The 18,713-nt window shown below is 36.8% G+C and overlaps 1 protein-coding gene across 1 annotated transcript; it reads right to left on the bottom strand.

Moving 5' to 3' along the window:
- Positions 1-990: 990 nt before the first annotated feature.
- Positions 991-12,824, bottom strand: LOC148946615 (uncharacterized). Its single transcript, XM_089097062.1, has 2 exons — positions 12,739-12,824; positions 991-2,620 (listed from the first exon to the last, which is right to left on the bottom strand). The coding sequence occupies exons 1-2, from the start codon at positions 12,785-12,787 to the stop codon at positions 2,199-2,201; spliced, it is 471 nt and encodes a 156-aa protein (XP_088953188.1). The 5' UTR covers positions 12,788-12,824; the 3' UTR covers positions 991-2,198.
- Positions 12,825-18,713: the final 5,889 nt, after the last annotated feature.

An 18,713-nucleotide genomic window follows, 5' to 3' on the forward strand; every position in this document is an offset into this window, starting at 1 on the left:
CAATTATTAAATGTAAATTGATATATTCAGTAATTCACCTGATATTGTCTTATCAGCTTGGTATCCTATGTATTTATAATCAATCTTTATCTGAGAAAATAAAACTAAACAATGCTAAAGATGTCTGCTGCAAGAATATTTAATCAAATGTAATAATAAACCATTGATTGATTCAGTAAGTAAATGTTGAAGTTAATTTTAAATAGTGACATAAACTTCTGTAGTTTTACACGAATATATCTGCTAGATTTGCAAGAAAATGCACAGACACCTAATTGATTATTAATATATTACCCTGAATTCCTTCAGTTATCTCTTTATATAACACATAACACCTGTTTTGTGATAGAATTCACAATAAATACACAATTAACTAATAAATATATGCCCTGAACCAATGATTTTCTTTATATACACCCGATTTCTCTAACATTCGAGTATAATCAAAATTCGGGTGCCTTGAGCATACCCCAAACATGAAGTTATCCTAAAAATAAATGACACTTTTTTTCTATCATAGAAGAATAGTTTAGGATGGTGGGAGGCAGGCAAAACGAAAAATATTTTTTGATATATACATAAGGACCACCCTACCCCCCCCCCCTTGCAATCTATTAAGCAATTTACGCTCCAAAGGGTTAGAAATATTGATAATTCGAAATCTTAAATAAGAAAGCTGTTTTCAAATTCCATTGTTGCATTATCCTCGATGATTCTTATTTTCTTTAATTTTCTTGTTTACATGTTTTCTTATTAATTTCGTTTATTTTTTGCTTTTTCCTTATTTTGTTTTTTTGTATGTGTCCATGTTTACTTTTATTCTTCTAAATGCTGCTTATTTCTCTGTTTTCTTATGTTTTTTCTTCTTGTTTTCTTGTTTTCTTATGAATCTTGCTGATGTTTTACTTCTTTTTGATATTTTCGTTTTGTTTTCTTATTTGGTGTTCTCGTTTACTTGTTTTCTTAAGGATTATGCTTATTTCTTGCTGATTTTATTTTATTTTTTTTTGTTTTTTTTGTGTTCTTGTTTTCTTATGAATTCTCTCATTTTAGCTGTTTTCTTTTTTTCTTTTTTCTTCTTGTTTACTTGTTTTCTGATAAATTTTGCTTATTTTCGCTGTGTTTTTTTTTGGCATGTTCTTGTTTACTTGTTATCTTAAGAATTTCGCTTTTTCTGTTCTTTTCTCATTTTCTTTGTTGTTTTTTTTGTGTGTGTTCTTGTTAACTTTTTTTCTTACTAGTTTTGCTTATTTTTCTGTTTTATCCTTAGCTTTTTTTCATGTTTAATTGTTTTCTTATGAATTTTGTTTTTCTCTATCGTTCGCGTATTCGCGTAACAACATATATCTTGTGTTTGTTTGAAATTTTAGTAAAATTGGACTATTCTTCCTCATTCTATATCAAGTGCAGTAGTAATTAGGATGTGTCATTCCATATAATTTTGTGTTTGGTCATAGACGAATATCCTTAATATTTAAAATAAAATAGAAATAATTAGGCTGGGTCAGTTATATCATTTTATGTAGAGGGATTTTGTTGATATTCAAAATAAAATAAAGATCTTATTTTTATTTTTGTTCTGCTTGTCTCTATACTACCTCTTTTAAAGTTTTGTAAAGATCAAGCCTATATAGTGTCAAGGCAATTCCATTTACTTTCAAGCAGTAGAGGATCCAAGGGGCGATGGGGGCGCACCCGCCTCCCCCCTAACGTAGTGTCGTAGTCTAAAGTAGTGTAATATACTTAATTAATGCAAGTTTGCGTTAAATAAACTTGTTCCTAACGCAAGATACACATAAAGATGATTTATTTAACCAGATAAATAGTATAACAAGATCAACTGTACAAGGGCTACTGAAAAACTGTGTCAATGCAAGACACAATTGTTGTCACTGCTAAAGCTGCACTAATTCAGATTACAACACTTGATAAAAAAAAAAGAGCATCGATATAGAAAGTAACAACACTAACCTCAGGTTTTTATAAACTATTTTTCCGATTATCTTTTGATAATTTTCAGAGAGACACGAATACTATGATTAATTAATGGTTAATTAACTGATTAATATAATGACAGAAAATTATTTAAAGCTATTACTATGTAAAAAAAAAAAAATATGTTCCCTTAGCCACAAATGTTTGTCTGAAGGACATAAACCGGTTTATTCAACGTAAGGTGTAAGGAAAATTGAAAGTGTCTAGAGCACATTTATAACATAGTTTGCTAAGACTAGACAAAAGAAGATCACAACTTGTGTCTCTGCTTGCAAAGAACGAAGACTTGTCGAAGATGAAGAAGTACTCTCTGTGGATTGCGAGGAATAAAGAGTTGTTGAAACTGACGCACTACTTCTAGTGACCAAAATATCAGAAGTTGTACCTAAAACAGTTGTTGAAGAGCTGTCTTGAGTTGGCAGAGGTGAAATGTTACTGCAATCAACATTTTGTACCAGGTCACATTCTCTTAGCACTTGACTGTATAATTTGCCAAATGGGCATAAAGTTAAAATTGCAGTGCCTTCTGTACATTCATAGAAGGATCCACAGTCATACGGGTTTGGAAATCTGCCAGTAGATTCAGGGCAAATAAATGAAGGGAATTCAGACGTTAATAAAACTCCTGAAATGAAAAATTGGCTTGTCATTAAAGTATTTTACTGTGTCTCTAGGCAGCTACACACTTTTAGTTTTGTGTTCTTATTTTACTACAGACCAATGTTTATTTGATATTTTCGTAGTTTTTGTGTTTTCCTAAAGGCCAATGCTTATCTGGTGTTTTCATTAAAACATTGGATCTGAATAACGTCAATTAAAAAAAAATTAAAAATAAAAAACAATTTGGTATAACTTCTCCAGTTTGACAACTAACAATGGGCCCGTTTTTAGGCAGCTACACACTTTTAGTTTTGTGTTCTTATTTTACTACAGACCAATGTTTATTTGATATTTTCGTAGTTTTTGTGTTTTCCTAAAGGCCAATGCTTATCTGGTGTTTTCATTAAAACATTGGATCTGAATAACGTCAATTAAAAAAAATTAAAAATAAAAAACAATTTGGTATAACTTCTCCAGTTTGACAACTAACAATGGGCCCGTTTTTTAGCACTAAGATCTTACATCTAAGATCTTACATCTTTCTTCAAAGATTATCGTTTTTTAACTCATCTTTGTTCTAAGATCTTACAGCTCACTGATGTTAATAAAAAATGTGAAGACGGCCACTGTTCTGCCATATAGAACAATAATGAGAGAACTTTAGGCCTATTTTTTAGCGGTAATATCTGACATCTAATATCTTACATCTTTGTTCAAGATTATCATCTCTCCGCTAATCCGCGTCCCGAGATCTTACCGATCAATGACGTTGCTAAAAAATGTGAAGACCGTCACTGTTTTAGCCTATATAATAATGATAAGAGAACTTTGATAATATAATCATCATTGTTCTCAGACCGCTAATCAGAGCAAACTGATTAAGTACTTTTGCACAAAAACGGCCAAAGATGTAAGATATTTGTTCAAAGATTTCACTTTTTGATGATCTACTCATCATTGTTCTCAGACGGCTGATCAGAGCAGACTGATGAAAGACGTTTGCACAAAAACGACCAAAGATGTAAGATCTTAGCACATTGATGAGTGAAAAAACAGGCCTAATAACTGAAGAGTTCGTAGTTAAAGTCCGCCATTAGCGGACTTTTAGGTTCATACCTTGTAAACAGAGTAGGGTGAAAAATGTTTTAATCATTGCCTCTTGCATTACTCTAAAGGATTTCCCTGAATATCCTTCTAGAGACTCCTTTGAGATCCATCAGACCTCTGGTTAAGAGCGCTGCCAAGTTGGGGTAGTTTTTTAATTAGGTAAAAATAAGTTCATACCTTGTAAACAGAGTAGGGTTAAAAATGTTTTAATCATTCCCTCTTGCATTACACTAAAGGATTTTCCTGAATATCCTTCTAGGGACTCCTTTGAGATCCATCAGACCTCTGGTTAAGAGCACTGCCAAGTTGGGATGTTTTTTTAATTAGGTAACAATAGGTTCATACCTTGTAAACAGAGTAAGGTCAAACATGTTTTAATCATTCCCTCTCGCATTACTCTTAAAGATTTCCCTAAATATCCTTCTAGGGACTCCTTTGAGATCCATCAGACCTCTCAATAAGAGCGCTGCAAATTTGGGGTAGTTTTTTAATTAGGTAAGAATAGGTTCACACCTTGTAAACAGAGTAATGGAAAAAATGTTTTAATCATTGCCTCTTGCATTACTCTAAAGGATGTCCCTAAATATCCTTCTAGGAACTCCTTAGAGACCCATCAGACCTCTGGTTAAGAGCGCTGCCAAGTTGGGGTAGTTTTTTAATTAGGTAAGAATAGGTTCATGCCTTGTAAACAGAGTAGGGCCAGAAATGTTTTAATCATTGCCTCTTGCATTACTCTAACGGATTTCCTTGAACATCCTCCTAGGGAATTCTTTGAGTTCCATCAGACCTCTGGTTAAGAACACTGCCAAGTTTGGGTAGTTTTTTAGTTAGGTAAGAATAGGTTCATACCTTGTAAACAGAGTAGGGTCAAAAATTTTTAATGATTGCCTCTTGCCTTCCTCTAAAGCATTTCCCTTAATGTCCTTCTAGGGACTCCTTTGAGATCCATCAGACCTCTGGTTAAGAGCGCTGCCAAGTTGGGGTAGTATTTTAATTAGGTAAGAATAGATTCATACCTTGTAAACAGAGTAGGGTCAAAAATGTTTTAATCCTTGCCTCTTGCATTACTCAAAACAATTTTTCTAAATATCCTTCTAGGGACTCCTTTGAGATCCATCAGACTTCTGGTTAAGAGCGCTGCCCAGTTGGGGTAGTTTTTTAATTAGGCAAGAATAGGTTCATATCTTGCAAACACAGTAGGGTCAAAAATGTTTTAATCATTGCCTCTTGCATTACTCTAAAGGATCTCCTTGAACATCCTCCTAGGGACTCCTTTGAGTTCCATCAGGCCTCTGGTTAAGAACGCTGCCAAGTTGGGGTAGTTTTTTAATTAGGTATGAATAGGTTCATACCTTGTAAACAGAGTGGGGCCAAAAATGTTTTAATCATTGACTCTTGCATTACTCTAAAGGATTTCATTGAACATCCTCCTAAACACAGTAGGGTCAAAAATGTTTTAATCATTGCCTCTTGCATTACTCTAAGGGATTTCCCTAAATATCCTTCTAGTGACTCCTTTGAGATCCGTCAGGCCTCTGGTTGAGAACGCTGCCAAGTTGTGGTAGTTTTTTAATTAAGTATGAATAGGTTCATACCTTGTAAACAGAGTGGGGCCAAAAATGTTTTAATCATTGCCTCTTGCATTACTCTAAAGGATTTCCTTGAACATCCTCCTAGGGACTCCTTTGAGTTCCATCAGGCCTCTGGTTAAGAACGCTGCCAAGTTGCGGTAGTTTTTTAATTAAGTAAGAATAGGTTCATACCTTGTAAAAAGCGTGGGGCCAAAAATGTTTTAATCATTGCCTCTTATATTACTCTAAAGGATTTCCTTAAACATCCTCCTAGGGACTCATTTGAGTTCCATTAGACCTCTGGTTAAGAACGCTGCCAAGTTGGGGTAGTTTTTAATTAATTAAGAATAGGTTCATACCTTGTAAACACAGTAGGGTTAAAAATCTTTTAATCATTGCCTCTTGCATTACTCTAAAGGATCTCCTTGAATATCCTCCTAGGGACCCTTTTGAGATCCATCAGACCTCGGGTTAAGAGCGATGCCAAGTTGGGGTAGTTTTTTAATTAGGTAAGAATAGGTTTATACCTTGTAAACAGAGTAGGGTCAAAAATGTTTTAATTAGGCCTATTACCTATTTTATTACTCTAAAGTATTTCCCTAAATATCCTTCTAGGGACTCCTTTGAGATCCATCAGACCTCTGGTTAATAACGCTGCCAAGTTGGGGTAGTTTTTTAATTAGGTAATAATAGGTTCATACCTAGTAAAAAGAGTAGGGTCAAAAATGTTTTAATTATTACCTATTGCATTACTCTAAAGAATTTCCATAAATATCCTTTTAGGGACTCCTTTGAGATCCAACAGACCTCTGGTTAAGAGCGCTGCCAAGTTGGGGTAGCATTTTTAATTAGGTAAGAATAGGTTCATACCTTGTAAACAGAGTAGGTTCAAAAATGTTCTAATCATTGCCTCTTGCATTACTCTAAGGGATCTCCTTGAATATCCTCCTAGTGTTTCCTTTGAGTTCCATCAGACCTCTGGTTAAGAACGCTGCCAAGTTGGTGTAGTTTTTTAATTAGGTAAGAATAGGTTCATACCTTGTAAATACAGTAGGGTCGAAAATGCTTTAAGCATTGCCTCCTGCATTACTCTAAAGGATCTCCTTGAACATCCTCCTAGGGATTCCTTTGAGTTCCATCAGACCTTTGGTTAAGAACGCTGCCAAGTTGGGGTAGTTTTTTAATTAGGTAAGAATAGGTTCATACCTTGTAAACACAGTAGGGTCAAAAATTTTTTAATCATTGCCTCTTGCATTAATCTAAAAGATCTCCTTGAAGATCCTCCTAGGGACTCCTTTGAGTTCCATCAGGCCTCAGGTTAAGAACATTGTCAAGTTGGGGAAGTTTTTTAATTAGGTAAGAATAGGTCCATACCTTGTAAACAGAGTAGGGTCAGAAATGTTTTAATCATTTGCTCTTGCATTACTCTAAAGGATTTCCCTAAATATCCTTCTTGGAACTCCTTTGAGATCCATCAGACATCTAGTTAAGAGCGCTGCCAATTTGGGGTAGTTTTTTAATTAGGTAAGAATAGGGTCATACCTTGTAAACAGAGTAGGGTCAAAAATGTTTTAATCACTGCCTCTGGCATTACTCTAAAGAATTTCCCTAAATATCCTTCTAGGGACTCCTTTGTGATCCATCAGACCTCTGGTTAAGAGCGCTGCCAAGTTGGGGTAGTTTTTTTAATTAGGTAAGAATAGGTTCATACCTTGTAAACAGAGTAGGGTCAAAATGTTTTAATCATTGCCTCTGGCATTACTCTAAAGGATTTCCCTAAATAATTTTCTAGGGACTCCTTTGAGATCCATCAGACCTCTGGTTAAGAGCGCTGCCAAGTTGGGGTAGTTTTTTAATTAGGTAAGAATAGGTTCATACCTTGTAAACAGTGTAGGGTCAAAAAAAAATTAATTATTGCCTCTTGCATTACTCTAAACGATTTCCCTAAATATCCTTCGAGGGAGTCCTTTGAGATCCATCAGACCTCTCGTTAAGAGCGCTGCCAAGTTGGGGTAGTTTTTTAATTAGGTCAGAATAGGTTTATACCTTGTAAACAGAGTGGGGCCAAAAATGTTTTAGTCATTGCCTCTTGCATTACTCTAAAGGATTTCCTTGAAAATCCTCCTAGGGACTCCTTTGAGTTCCATCAGACCTCTGGTTAAGAACACTGCCAAGTTGGGGTAGTTTTTTAATTAGGTAAGAATAGGTTTATACCTTGTAAACAGAGTAGGGTCAAAAATGTTTTAATGATTGCCTCTTGCATTACTCTAAAGGATTTCCTTAAATATCCTTCTAGGACTCTTGGGATAGTTTTTTAAGAATAGGTTCATATCTTGTAAACAGAGTAGGGTAAAAAAAAAATTTAATCATTGCCTCTTACATTACTCTAAAGGTATTCCCTAAATATCCTTCTGGGGACTCCTTTGAGATCCATCAGACATCTGGTTAAGAACGCTGCCAAGTTGGGGTAGGCTTTTAATTAGGTAACAATAGATTCATACCTTGCAAACAGAGTGGGGCCAAAAACGTTTTAGTCATTACCTCTTGCATTACTCTAAAGGATTTCCTTGAACATCCTCCTAGGGACTCCTTTGAGTTCCATCAGACCTCTGGTTAAGAACACTGCCAAGTTGGGGTAATTTTTTAATTAGGTAAGAATAGGTTCATACATTGTAAACAGAGTAGGGTCAAAAATTTGTAATCATTGCCTCTTGCATTACTCTAAACGATTTCCCTAAATATCCTTCTAGGGACCCTTTTGAGATCCATTAGACCTCTGGTTAAGAGCGCTGCCAAGTTGGGGTAGTTTTTTAATTAGGTAAGAATAGGTTCATACCTTGTAAACAGAGTAGGGTCAAAAATGTTTTAATGATTGCCTCTTGCATTACTCTACAGGATTTCCCTAAATATCCTTTTAGGACTCTTGGGGTAGTTTTTTAAGAATAGGTTCATACCTTGTAAACAGAGTAGGGGCAAAAATGCTTTAATGATTGCCTCTTGCATTACTCTAAAGGATTTCCTTAAATATCCTTCTAGGACTCTTGGGATAGTTTTTTAAGAATAGGTTCATACCTTGTAAACAGAGTAGGGTCAAAAATGTTTTAATGATTGCCTCTTGCATTACTCTAAAGGATTTCCCTAAATATCCTTCTAGGACTCTTGGGGTAGTTTTTTAAGAATAGGTTCATATCTTGTAAACAGAGTGGGGCCAAAAATGTTTTAATCATTGACTCTTGCATTACTCTAAAGGATTTCATTGAACATCCTCCTAAACACAGTAGGGTCAAAAATGTTTTAATCATTGCCTCTTGCATTACTCTAAGGGATTTCCCTAAATATCCTTCTAGTGACTCCTTTGAGATCCGTCAGGCCTCTGGTTGAGAACGCTGCCAAGTTGTGGTAGTTTTTTAATTAAGTAAGAATAGGTTCATACCTTGTAAACAGAGTGGGGCCAAAAATGTTTTAATCATTGCCTCTTGCATTACTCTAAAGGATTTACTTTAACATCCTCCTAGTGACTCCTTTGAGTTCCATCAGGCCTCTGGTTAAGAACGCTGCCTAGTTGCGGTAGTTTTTTAATTAAGTAAGAATAGGTTCATACCTTGTAAAAAGCGTGGGGCCAAAAATGTTTTAATCATTGCCTCTTATATTACTCTAAAGGATTTCCTTAAACATCCTCCTAGGGACTCTTTTGAGTTCCATTAGACCTCTGGTTAAGAACACTGCCAAGTTGGGGTAGTTTTTTAATTAGGTATGAATAGGTTCATACCTTGTAAACAGAGTGGGGCCAAAAATGTTTTAATCATTGACTCTTGCATTACTCTAAAGGATTTCATTGAACATCCTCCTAAACACAGTAGGGTCAAAAATGTTTTAATCATTGCCTCTTGCATTACTCTAAAGGATTTCCTTGAACATCCTCCTAGGGACTCCTTTGAGTTCCATCAGGCCTCTGGTTAAGAACGCTGCCAAGTTGTGGTAGTTTTTTAATTAAGTAAGAATAGGTTCATACCTTGTAAACAGAGTGGGGCCAAAAATGTTTTAATCATTGCCTCTTGCATTACTCTAAAGGATTTCCTTGAACATCCTCCTAGGGACTCCTTTGAGTTCCATCAGGCCTCTGGTTAAGAACGCTGCCAAGTTGCGGTAGTTTTTTAATTAAGTAAGAATAGGTTCATACCTTGTAAAAAGCGTGGGGCCAAAAATGTTTTAATCATTGCCTCTTATATTACTCTAAAGGATTTCCTTAAACATCCTCCTAGGGACTCTTTTGAGTTCCATTAGACCTCTGGTTAAGAACGCTGCCAAGTTGGGGTAGTTTTTAATTAATTAAGAATAGGTTAATAACTTGTAAACACAGTAGGGTTAAAAATATTTTAATCATTGCCTCTTGCATTACTCTAAAGGATCTCCTTGAATATCCTCCTAGGGACCCTTTTGAGATCCATCAGACCTCGGGTTAAGAGCGATGCCAAGTTGGGGTAGTTTTTTAATTAGGTAAGAATAGGTTTATACCTTGTAAACAGAGTAGGGTCAAAAATGTTTTAATTAGGACTATTACCTATTTTATTACTCTAAAGTATTTCCCTAAATATCCTTCTAGGGACTCCTTTGAGATCCATCAGACCTCTGGTTAATAACGCTGCCAAGTTGGGGTAGATTTTTAAATAGGTAATAATAGGTTCATACCTCGTAAACAGAGTAGGGTCAAAAATGTTTTAATTATTACCTATTGCATTACTCTAAAGAATTTCCATAAATATCCTTTTAGGGACTCCTTTGAGATCCAACAGACCTCTGGTTAAGAGCGCTGCCAAGTTGGGGTAGCATTTTTAATTAGGTAAGAATAGGTTCATACCTTGTAAACAGAGTAGGTTCAAAAATGTTCTAATCATTGCCTCTTGCATTACTCTAAGGGATCTCCTTGAATATCCTCCTAGTGTTTCCTTTGAGTTCCATCAGACCTCTGGTTAAGAACGCTGCCAAGTTGGTGTAGTTTTTTAATTAGGTAAGAATAGGTTCATACCTTGTAAATACAGTAGGGTCGAAAATGCTTTAAGCATTGCCTCCTGCATTACTCTAAAGGATCTCCTTGAACATCCTCCTAGGGATTCCTTTGAGTTCCATCAGACCTTTGGTTAAGAACGCTGCCAAGTTGGGGTAGTTTTTTAATTAGGTAAGAATAGGTTCATACCTTGTAAACACAGTAGGGTCAAAAATTTTTTAATCATTGCCTCTTGCATTAATCTAAAAGATCTCCTTGAAGATCCTCCTAGGGACTCCTTTGAGTTCCATCAGGCCTCGGGTTAAGAACATTGTCAAGTTGGGGAAGTTTTTTAATTAGGTAAGAATAGGTCCATACCTTGTAAACAGAGTAGGGTCAGAAATGTTTTAATCATTTGCTCTTGCATTACTCTAAAGGATTTCCCTAAATATCCTTCTTGGAACTCCTTTGAGATCCATCAGACATCTAGTTAAGAGCGCTGCCAATTTGGGGTAGTTTTTTAATTAGGTAAGAATAGGGTCATACCTTGTAAACAGAGTAGGGTCAAAAATGTTTTAATCACTGCCTCTGGCATTACTCTAAAGAATTTCCCTAAATATCCTTCTAGGGACTCCTTTGTGATCCATCAGACCTCTGGTTAAGAGCGCTGCCAAGTTGGGGTAGTTTTTTTAATTAGGTAAGAATAGGTTCATACCTTGTAAACAGAGTAGGGTCAAAATGTTTTAATCAGTGCCTCTTGCATTACTCTAAAGGATTTCCCAAAATAAGTTTCTAGGGACTCCTTTGAGATCCATCAGACCTCTGGTTAAGAGCGCTGCCAAGTTGGGGTAGTTTTTTAATTAGGTAAGAATAGGTTCATACCTTGTAAACAGTGTAGGGTCAAAAAAAAATTAATTATTGCCTCTTGCATTACTCTAAACGATTTCCCTAAATATCCTTCGAGGGAGTCCTTTGAGATCCATCAGACCTCTCGTTAAGAGCGCTGCCAAGTTGGGGTAGTTTTTTAATTAGGTCAGAATAGGTTTATACCTTGTAAACAGAGTGGGGCCAAAAATGTTTTAGTCATTGCCTCTTGCATTACTCTAAAGGATTTCCTTGAAAATCCTCCTAGGGACTCCTTTGAGTTCCATCAGACCTCTGGTTAAGAACACTGCCAAGTTGGGGTAGTTTTTTAATTAGGTAAGAATAGGTTTATACCTTGTAAACAGAGTAGGGTCAAAAATGTTTTAATGATTGCCTCTTGCATTACTCTAAAGGATTTCCTTAAATATCCTTCTAGGACTCTTGGGATAGTTTTTTAAGAATAGGTTCATATCTTGTAAACAGAGTAGGGTAAAAAAAAATTTAATCATTGCCTCTTACATTACTCTAAGGGTATTCCCTAAATATCCTTCTGGGGACTCCTTTGAGATCCATCAGACATCTGGTTAAGAACGCTGCCAAGTTGGGGTAGGCTTTTAATTAGGTAACAATAGATTCATACCTTGCAAACAGAGTGGGGCCAAAAACGTTTTAGTCATTACCTCTTGCATTACTCTAAAGGATTTCCTTGAACATCCTCCTAGGGACTCCTTTGAGTTCCATCAGACCTCTGGTTAAGAACACTGCCAAGTTGGGGTAATTTTTTAATTAGGTAAGAATAGGTTCATACATTGTAAACAGAGTAGGGTCAAAAATTTGTAATCATTGCCTCTTGCATTACTCTAAACGATTTCCCTAAATATCCTTCTAGGGACCCTTTTGAGATCCATTAGACCTCTGGTTAAGAGCGCTGCCAAGTTGGGGTAGTTTTTTAATTAGGTAAGAATAGGTTCATACCTTGTAAACAGAGTAGGGTCAAAAATGTTTTAATGATTGCCTCTTGCATTACTCTACAGGATTTCCCTAAATATCCTTTTAGGACTCTTGGGGTAGTTTTTTAAGAACAGATTCATACCTTGTAAATAGAGTAGGGGCAAAAATGCTTTAATGATTGCCTCTTGCAATACTGTAATGGATATCCCTAAATATCCTTCTAGGACTCTTGGGGTAGTTTTTTAAGAATAGGTTCATACCTTGTAAACAGAGTAGGGGCAAAAATGCTTTAATGATTGCCTCTTGCATTACTCTAAAGGATTTCCCTAAATATCCTTCTAGGACTCTTGGGGTAGTTTTTTAAGAATAGGTTCATATCTTGTAAACAGAGTAGGGTCAAAAAATTTCTAATCTTTGTCTCTTGCATTACTCTAAACGATTTCCCTAAATATCCTTCTAGGGACTCCTTTGAGATCCATCAGACCTCTGGTTAAGAGCGCTGCCAAGTTGGGGTAGTTTTTTAATTAGGTAAGAATAGGTTCATACCTTGTAAACAGAGTAGGGTCAAAAACTGTGTTAATGATTGCTTCTTGCATTACTCTAAAGGATTTCCCTAAATATCCTTCTAGGACTCTTGGAGTAGTTTTTTTAAGTTTAGGTTCATACCTTGTAAACAGAGTATGGTCAAAAATGCTTTAATCATTGCCTCTTGCATTACTAAAGAGTACGTATAAACTAAAGGTATGTGCGACATCCTCAAACAAATTCTTATCTTATTTTGCCTTTAGTAGGCTAAACTTAGGCAACTATTGTTTTTTATTGTTTATCAATGACAAGATTAGCTGTTTATTTAGGCCAAGCAAGAATGTCACATTAATTTTTTTTTTCGTACATGTACATGGAATTTCATTTGTCAAATATTTTTAAAAATGGTTTTTTTCATTTATTTAGGTGTTTTTTATTCAATCCAGGGTTGCCAATGGGGGGGGGGGGCAAATTCTCTCCTTAGATTCTGAAAATATTTTTTCTTCGCAATTTCATTTTAAAAAAATGGAAAAAATGAAATGTCCGCCATGTATTTTGAAAAACCTGTTTTTTTATGTCTTCATAAGAAAAGTAACATCCTTGCTCCATCCCATATTTTAAAAAATTTACACCTCCGATATAATCTAACTATAATGTCAAATAGCGACTTTTTCGTACTCAATTCTACCACATCGGAAGTATTTCCACTAAGTTTAGTGCCCTTCTGAGGGGTAACTAAAAATTCAATCCCATTTAATAGAATCAAAAATATACCCTCTGGTTTCAATTTTAGTAGAGAGAAACAGAGAGCTTACTTGTAAACAAATATTTTAAGTAAATTCGGCCATTTTACTGGCTAGATATTTCTATTAGAGGCAACGCTGTAGCGTTGCCTATAGTAAAGGCCCTACGGCTCCAATGTTTTATTATTATTTATTATTTTTTTTTCCCAGAGGCAATTCATATGGAAGGGGTCGTCGTAGAAGCTTCAAAGGGGGCTCATTCGATTGGAAATCGGGAGTTTTAGGGCTCTTTTTAATAGTCGAGAGTTAATGGAGGGTAACTAGCCCCCCCCCCCCACACCCATCATTCCCCCAAACACATCCAATCAAAATTTTGAGATAGCCGTTTTGTTTAGCGTAGTTGATTTCCAGATAGAAAATATCTTTTTGAGGAGGATACTCCCCCCACAACCCTCAGGGCAAGGGTTTTAAGTTATGCACTGGAGGCATATAAGGTTTTTATAGAAGGCGTTATCGTAGAAACTTCAAAACAGGCTCATTCGATTGGAAATTAAAAAGCTAGTGCCCTTTTTAAAATTCGAAAGTGATTGGAGTTTAACTAGCCCCCTCCCCCCCCCCACGCCCATCATTTCCCCAAACACATCCAATAAAAATTTTCAGTTAGCCATTTTGTTCAGCATAGTTGATTTGGACATGGAAAATATATTTTTGAGGAGGACACTCCCCCACAACCCTCAGGACAGGTTTTAACTTATGCCCTGGGGGTATATAAGGTTTTTATAGAAGGTGTTGTCGTAGAAACTTCAAAACAGGCTCATTAAATTGGAAATTAAAGGGCTAGTGCCCTGTTTAATAGTCGAAAATGATTGGAAGGCAACTAGCCCGCCCCCACCACGCCCATCATTCCCCCAAACACATCCAATCAAAATTTTGAGATAGCCATTTTTTTAATCGTAGTTGATTTCAAAAAAGAAAATATATTTTTGAGGAGGATACTCCCCCAAAACCCTCAGGGCAAGGGTTTTAAGTTATGCCCATGGGGTATATAAGGTGTTTATAGAAGGCGTTGTCGTAGAAACTTCAAAACAGGCTCATTCGATTGGAAATTAAAGAGCTAGTGCCCTTTTTAATAGTCGAACGTGATTGGAGTGTAACTCGCCCCCCTCCCCCCCCCCCTCACGCCCATCATTTCCCCAAATACATCCAGTCAAAATTTTCAGATAGCCATTTTGTTCAGCGTAGTTGATTTCCAAATAGAAAATATATTTTTGAGGAGGACACTCCCCCAAAACCCTCAAGGCAAGGGTTTTAAGTTATGCCCTGGGGGCATATAAGGTTTTTATAGAAGGCGTTGTCATAGAAACTTCAAAACAGGCTCATTTGAATGGAAATTAAAGGGCTGGTGCCCTATTTAATAGTCAAAAGAGATTGGAAGGCAACTACCTCCCCCCCCCCACACCCTTCATTCCCCCAAAACACATCCAATCAAAATTTTGAGATAGCCATTTTGTTCAGCATGGTTGATTTCGAGATAGAAAATATATTTTTGAGGAGGACACTCCCCCAAAACCTTCAGGGCAAGGGTTTTAAGATATGCCCTGGGGGCATATAAGGTTTTTATAGAAGGCATTTTCGTAGAAACTTCAAAAAAGGCTCATTCGATTGGAAATTCAAAGGGATAGTGCCCTTTTTAATAGTCGAAAATGATTGGAGGGCAACTAGCCCCCACCCCACGCCGTTCATTCCCCCAAATACATCCAATCAAAATTTTCAGATACCCATTTTGTTCAGCGTAGTTGATTTTCAGATAGAAAACATGTCTTTGAGGAAGACAAACCCCCACAAGCCTCAGGGCAAGGGTTTTAAGTTATGCCCTGGGGGCATATAAGGTTTTTATAGAAGGCGTTGTCATAGAAACTTCAAAAAGGCTCATTCGACTGGAAATTCAAAGGGATAGTGCCCTTTTTAATAGTCAAAGTGATTGGAGGGCTACTAGCACCCCCCCCCCTACGCCCATCATTCCCCCAAACACATCCAGTCAAAATTTTGAGATAGTCATTTTTGTTCAGCGTAGTTGATTTCCAGATTGAAAATATATTTTGAGGAGAATACTTCCGCACAACTCCCAGGGCAAGGTTTTTAAGATGTGGCCGGGGAGAAAACATAGCTTTTATAGAAGCTATTGTCGCAGCAACTTCAAAAAAGGCTCATTCGATTGGATATTAAAGGGTTATGGCCCTTTTTAATATTTAAAAGAGATTGGAGGGCAAATACCCCCCCTCCCACGCCCATCATTTCCCCAAATACATCCAATCAAAATTTTGAAATAGCCATTTTTGTTCAGCGTAGTTGATTTCCAGATTGAAAATATATTTTGAGGAGGAAACTCCCACACAACCTTCAGGGCAAGGGTTTTAAGTTATGCCCTGGGGGCATATAAGGTTTTTATAGAAGGGGTTGTCGTAGAAACTTCAAAACAGGCACATTCAATTGGAAATTCAAAGGGCTAGTGGCGTTTTTAATAGTCGAAAGTGATTGAAGGGCGACTAGCCCCCCCCCCACCCCCACGCCCATCATTCCCACAAACACATCCAATCAAAATTTTGAGATAGCCATTTAGTTCAGCGTAGTTGATTTCCAGATAGAAAATATGTTTTTGAGGAGGACAATCCCCCACAACCCTCAGGGCAAGGGTTTATAAGTTATGCCCTGGGGGCATATAAGGTTTTTATAGAAGGCGGTGTCGTAGAAACTTCAAAAAAGGCTCATTCGATTGGAAATTCCGAGGGCTAGTGCCCTTTGTAATACCCGAAAGTGATTTGAGGGCAACTAACCCCCCTCTCACGCCAGCCTTTTCCCTAAACACATCCAGTCAAAATTTTGAGATAGCCATTGTTTTCAGCGTAGTTAATTTCCAGATAGAAAATATATTTTGAGGAGGACACTCCCCCACAACCCTCAGGGCAAAGGTTTTAATTTATACCCTGGGGGCTTATAAGGTTTTTATAGAGGGCGTTGTCGTAGAAACTTCAAAACAGGCTCATTCGATTGGAAATTAAAGGGCTAGTGCCCTTTTTAATAGTCGAAATAGATTGGAGGGCAACTAGCCCCCCCACGCCCATCATTTCCCCAAACACATCCATTCAAACTTTTGAGATAGCCGTTTTGTTCAGAGTAGTTGATTTCCAGATAGAAAATATATTTTTGAGGAGGATATTCCCCCACAACCCTCAGGGCAAGAGTTTTAAGTTATGCCCTGGGGGCATATAAGGGTTTTATAGAAGGCGTTGTCGTAGAAATTTCGAAACATGCAAATTCAATTGGAAATTAAAAGGGCTAGTGCCATTTTTTATTGTCAAAAGGGATTTAAGGGCAACTAGCCCCCCCCCCCCACGCCCATCATTCCCCCAAACACATCCAATCAAAATTTTGAGATAGCCATTTTGTTCAGCGTAGCTGATTTCCGGATAGAAAATATGCTTTTGAGGAGGATAATCCCCCACAACCCTCAGGGCAAGGGTTTTAAGTCCTGCCCTGGGGGCATATAAGGTTTTTATAGAAGGCGGTGTCGTAGAAACTTCAAAAAAGGCTCATTCGATTTGAAATTCGAAGGGCTAGTGCTCTTTTTAATAGACGAAAGTGATTTGAGGGCAAATAACCCCCCCCCCCCCCCACGCCCACCATTTCCCCAAACACATCCAATCAAAATTTTGAGATAGCCATTTTTGTTCAGCGCAGTTGATTTCCAGACTGAAAATATATTTTGAGGAGGACACTCCCCCACAACCCTCAGGGCAAGGGTTTTAAGTTATGCCCTGGGGGCATATAAGGTTTTTATAGTAGGCGTTGTCGTAGAAACTTCAAAACAGGCATATTCAATTGGAAACTCAAAGGGCTAGTGCCATTTTTAATAATCGAAAGTGATTGGAGGACAACTCGCCCCCCCACGCCCATCATTCCCCCAAACACATCCAATCAAAATTTTGAGATAGCCATTTTGTTCGATGTACTTGATTTCCAGATAGAAAATATGTTTTTGAGGAGGGCAATCCCCCACAACCCTCAAGGCAAGGGTTCTAAGTTATATCCTGGGGGTATATAAGGTTTTTATAGAAGGCGGTGTCGTAGAAACTTCAAAAAAGGCTCATTCGATTGGAAATTTCAAGGGATAGTGCCCTTTTTAAGAGTTAAAAGTGATTTGAGGGCAACTAACCCCCCTCTCAAGCCCACCTTTTCCCCAAACACATCCAATCAAAATTTTGAGACAACAATTTTATTAAACGTAGTTTTGAGTTCTGAAAATTAGGTTTTTGAGGATGACAACTCCCCCACAGCCCTCAGGGCAAGAGTTGTAATTTAAGGATTCTCCGAATCCTTCATATTATTTCTTATGGAAGGGATGCTCGTATAAACTTTAGAGAGGGCTCATTAGATTGAAAATAGAAAGTTCTTGTTCACTTTTTAAGAGTCAAAAGAGATTAAAGGGCAACTAACCCCTCTCCCTCCTCCACGCCCTAAATACATCACATAAAAATTTTTAGATACACATTTTGTTAAAATAGTTCAAAGTTCTGATAACAAAAAACTCCGGTGTCGACACAGCCCCACCAGGGCCCAGGGGTAGGCGTTGTAAGTTATGCCCTGTGGCATAACTTATTAAGGGGGGGTTATAACTTATGGGAAGGGGTTTTTGTATGGGAATAACACATAGGAAATCTATTATAATTATCCAATTATAAGGTTAAAATACATACTCTGTGATAGATGCAAAATTGCTTTTGCACACAAATTCCTATTAAGGTCAATTACAAACAGTCGTGATCCCTTTGTGTCAGCAAGTGAAATGGTCTAAACCCCCTTATTGGAGCTATTTTTTCAATCCATTCATTGTTGTCAATCGCTGTCCACAAGTTATGCATGCTGTCTATTGTTCATATATAAAGTTTTTATCAAAGAGGTAATCGTATAGAATTTGAAAAAAGCCTCATTCGATTTAAATTGAAAGTTCTAGATCCGTTTTTTAAAGTCAAGAATAATCGGACAGCAAGCACCTCCTCCCCATGCCATAAAAACTTGAAACTTTTTGCAATAAAAAAAAAACAGAAATTAATTTAAAAAAATCTTTCCGAAAAATAAGTTTTTCAAAGAAAATTAAAGGCCATTTTAAACTTAAGCTTAGGAGATACAAATACCTGTTAAAATTCAAACTCAAAACGACCAGAAATTACTATTAAAGAATAAATGAAATCCAAAAAGAATAGAAATCGAATAAATAATCATAGTAAAAAACATACAACAAGTTACAATATAAATTAATAAATAGATCCTAAAGCGATTAATGCTTCAAGTGAATATGAAAATCAAGCTTAAACG

This window comes from Artemia sp. Qi Xiang Cuo, chromosome 11, assembly GCF_049724085.1.
Source record: "Artemia sp. Qi Xiang Cuo chromosome 11, ASM4972408v1, whole genome shotgun sequence".
In the NCBI taxonomy this organism is placed as follows: domain Eukaryota; kingdom Metazoa; phylum Arthropoda; class Branchiopoda; order Anostraca; family Artemiidae; genus Artemia; species Artemia sp. Qi Xiang Cuo.

Coding starts and splice junctions, on each gene's coding strand:
- LOC148946615 (XM_089097062.1), bottom strand. CDS start 12,787: ATGCAAGAGGCAATGATTAAAGCATTTTTGACCATACTCTGTTTACAA. Junction 2,621..12,738: donor GACCATACTCTGTTTACAAG/GTATGAACCTAA, acceptor TTTTCATTTCAG/GAGTTTTATTAACGTCTGAA.